This window comes from Myotis davidii, unplaced genomic scaffold (assembly GCF_000327345.1).
Source record: "Myotis davidii unplaced genomic scaffold, ASM32734v1 scaffold370, whole genome shotgun sequence".
Taxonomy (NCBI): domain Eukaryota; kingdom Metazoa; phylum Chordata; class Mammalia; order Chiroptera; family Vespertilionidae; genus Myotis; species Myotis davidii.
Genome location: NW_006288615.1, coordinates 7,992,188 through 7,996,197, shown reverse-complemented (window position 1 = coordinate 7,996,197; position 4,010 = coordinate 7,992,188). Strand labels below are relative to the sequence as shown.

General features: G+C 58.2%; 1 protein-coding gene across 1 annotated transcript in view; it reads left to right on the top strand.

Annotated features, from left to right (window-relative positions):
* KIF1A (kinesin family member 1A) overlaps positions 1 to 3,342 on the top strand; it is a 74,525-nt gene extending 71,183 nt beyond the window's left edge. The window contains exon 49 of the mRNA XM_015561939.1: positions 144 to 3,342. Coding sequence (XP_015417425.1) covers positions 144 to 186 — 43 coding nt within the window. The 3' untranslated portion in view covers positions 187 to 3,342. The remainder of the gene's footprint in view (positions 1 to 143) is intronic.
* The last annotated feature ends 668 nt before the right edge of the window (positions 3,343 to 4,010 follow it).

Sequence of the window (4,010 nt, the reverse complement as noted above, 5' to 3'; positions counted from 1 at the left end):
AGCCAGGCCCCCCTCCCTCCATGACTTCACAGGGGTCACGGTGACATGTCTCTCGGGTGCCAAGGGAACCAGAGGGGTCTGGGGTCAATGAGCTGCAGGCTCCGTCCTCCCTGAGCTCTGCTTCTCTTCCAACCCTCCTGCAGGTCCAAGCTTTCCAGAAGGAGGTCTGCCCAGATGCGGGTCTGAGTGGAAGACACCCCCACTCCAGACAGCCAGCAGGCCCGGCCTGCCCCCTCTCACCATCCGTCTGTCTTTGCCACCCAGTCCTTCCCACCAGACAAGCCAACAAGTCCCCTCATCCCAGGGACGCTGTGCTGGGCCAGCGAGCCCGACTCTGGCCGGGGACCTGCACCACATGACTGTCATGCTCCCGGTGGAGGCCGTGTTATCGTCATCCTTCCTTCTCTGAGACTGTGCCCCGGGGGGAGGGGGAGGGGGGAAGAGCTCGGAGATGCTGGAGAGACCGGAGGGCACCAGTCAGGGGCATCGGTGACGTTCTCATATTTTTTTAAGCATAGACAGACTTATAATTAATATACAGTAGTTAGCGACATGGAAGCAGTCCACTCAGAAGTTAACTATAAGACTGTATTCTATTTATAAGTATTTATTTCTAACGACCTTTAGGATTCAGATGGACCTGTTCCCGCTTGTTCCCACACCAGTCTCCCAAGCCTCTTAGGGACAGATAGGGTGGGCAGCTGCCTCGGAAGACCACAGTGAGGTTGGTGCCACTGGGCCACCTGCCTGAGGCCTCTCCCCAGCTGCTCATGGGGCAGACCCTTGTCCTGGGGTGTGTACCTGAGTCAGGGGGACCTGATGCCTGAGGTCCCAGCAGCACAGAAGGTGGTGTGTGTCCCTTCTAGCAGGAGGTACAGCCACATCCAACCTGCACAGCAGCCGCCTGAGCTGTGACTCCCAGCAGTGCCAGTGCAGCTCCCAGGAGGGTGTGGGAGGTGAGGCAGTGGTAGGGCTGCAAGGGCTATGCTGGCGGGGTTGGGGAGGAGGGACAGGAGTCCATGCTCGTGTCGTGTGTCCAGGCAGGTAGGGTGAGGCTGGCTGGGCTTAGAGGTGGTCCAGGGTGATGGTCCAGGCAGCGAGGGGCTTGAGGTACAGCCTCCCCAGTTGCTGTGAGAAATGGGGTGAGCTCAAGGTTTTTCCTGGGAAGGAAGTCTGAGATTTCCCCTCTTAGCCCCGAGAGAAGAGAGTTCCATGAGTGCCATGGGCTCCTCCTCCCCCTTCTGCATCAGATGTGCCACCATTCTCTTGTTCTGGCCTCTCTGCAGACCCTGTGCCCACGGGTTGGCCAGGACAGGACAGGAGTCAGCCCAAGCCAAGAGTCTGGCCAAGGGTCCTGTCCAGGCCCTAAACCCAGCAGAGAAACCACAGGGGGTCTCCTGGGACCTGTTCCCACACCCGAGGCACATTGGGCCTCTTTTTAGCTCAAGAAAAACAAAACACTGCAAAACTGTCCCCAGCAGAGCAGCTTCACTTGGCCCCAGTTCATGCCCAGCCTTGCTGGTCCACAGCTTTCTCTGGCAACTCCCGCCATCCTTGCCAGCCCCTGCTGGGCACCGCTCACTGACACCAGCTTCCACTTGGCTTGGAGGACTCCAGCTCACCCTGGAGACAGTGGTTCTGAGACCCACACTGTCGCACGTGGTGCTGACATGACACATGGACATTCTCACGGTTCTGGCCACTGAGGCCAAGGTGCCCCCAGCTCCTTCCTCTGGGGATGTGAGGTGTGGGCTTCATCCGAGGGATGAGGTTCCAGTGAGGTTTTCCTTTGGGGAAGTTGTTCAGGCCCCTCAAGCTTGGCCTCAGATGAGGAATGAAGGAAGGCGGATCCTGTGGCCGCCTGTGTGTGCCCGCCAGCCTGCACCAGCCCAGCAGGAGGCTGACAGCCCTTCTGTGCCTGGACAGCGCTCCTGAGGGGAAGCCGCCAGCGAGCGTCTGGGCGCACATTGTCCAGAAGCAGGGACAGTGCTCACCTCCACAGGTGTTCCCGGAGGTGATGGGCTGAGACACACAGGAGAGGAGCTAGCCTGGGACAAACACTGGCTTCTATGACAGCCCGTGGCGGGGAGAAGCAGGAAGGGGCGAGTGCTAAGAGAGGCTCCCCAGGGCCCAGCCACGGCCCACTCAGGTCAGCCAGCCTGAGGGCGTGGCCCCAAGAGGGTCTGAGGCCTTGGCACGAGGGTACAGGTGTCTGAGGCCAGCCAACCTGCAGAGCACCTGTGTCCTGGGCAGGGCTGAGGGAAGGGACCCCCGAGAGGGTTTTCGCAATCTCCCCAAATACAGGAGCCTCCCCAGCCATGGAGGCTTCCAGGGACCGTTTCATCCTGGCCTGGGCCGTCTTGGCAGTGATGAGGAGCCAGGCGTGGACCTGGCGTCCCTTCCGGGCCTGCTGTAGCGGGAGGTCCTAGGTCCGAGTCCAGACACCCAGAGTGGCCGGAGAGGAAACCCACGCGGAGTCAGGAGGCCTGGTCTCTGTGCCCGCCATGCCCGAACCTCCATGTGTCATGTTAGCTGAGACAAGTCGTTTATCAAGCCAGGACTTTGGTTCCACATCTGTGACAAGCGAGGCTCATCTGGGGGCCCCTGAGGGTTTGCACCCTTTGGGGTGCAGAGAGCAAAGTCAGGTCTGGTGTGGCTTCTCTTCCCGCTGAGTAGGGAGGAGAGAGAGATCCAGAAAGCCAACTCTGGTGGGTTTTGTTTGAATGCTTGATGCTGCTCAGGCTGCGGCCTCGTTTTTGAAAGACCATTCTCGTCCGGATCCGCTCTGTGTCCCCCCCGACCCAGCGGAGCGTGAGTTCCTTCCAGAGGCTCTAGGGAGAGGTCCCGGGGGGATGCTGGGCTTGGCCAGCTGGCCATGGGCTCCAGTAACCTGGCTGGTGTCCAGGGTGTGTGTGATACTCAGTAGTTGCAAGGACTCCCTGTTCTGAGTAACCACTCGTGAGGTGGCAATGTTTCAGTTCGGCCACACACACATGCACATACACACACACCCAGGCGGCTGTGTGAGGCAGTCCCACCTCAGGCGGGTGTGGCGAAGTGCTCGGGGAGGTGTGAGCAGGTTGCCACGCTGGTCCTCCAGACAACAGGCTGTGGCTTCTTCCTGGGCCTGTGCTTCCTGTAGCTGCCTGTCCCTGGGGCTCCCTGTGGCTTGTACATACGTGGTTGTGTGGCACACCCACCCCTGCACCATAACTGCCATCCTGCCGTGATGACTCCAGTTCCCCAACGTCCTGACCCCGAGTGTTAGCTCTAGGCTCCCATACTGTGTGTGCACCTACGCTCTGTCCAGTTATGAAATAAATGTGGTTCCTCACGCAGCTCTGAGCGTGGGCCTCTGCTGTGTGTTATTTGCACGTCGGGTCACTGGTGGGAGATCTTAGAGTTTTCACAAAGGTTGAGAAGTTAGGTCAAAGTAGACCTTACACATAAACGTAAAACACAAAACAGTAACACTTCTAGACAGACTTATCGAAATGCATCACTAAGAAAATGGCCAGGAACTGGGAGAAGGTATTTGTAAAACAAGGTTAGGACAAAGGATTTGTATGCAGGATATATAAGAATACATGAAGTGTCATTATAACTCACCTAGAGGCCCAGTGCATGGATTAGTGCACCAGTGGGGTTTCTCAGCACGGCCTGCAGTGATCGGGATGAAACTGACTCTCCAACATCCCCCGAGGGGTCCCGGATTGCAAGAGGGCACAGGCCAAGCAGAGAGACCCAACTCGTGCACAATCGTGGTCGGGGAGGGCTTCAGGGTGTGTCTGGCCCGTCTTGCCCAATCCCGATTGGCCAGACCCCAGCATCAAGCTAACCTACCAGTCAGAGCATCTACCCTCTGGTGGTCAGTGTGCATCATAGCTACTGGTTGAATGGTCGAACAGTAGATTAAGCTTTTATACACACACCCACAAATAATAGCCTAGGTCCGTGGTCGGCAAACTGCGGCTCCCGAGCCACATGTGGCGGCTCTTTGGCCCCCTGAG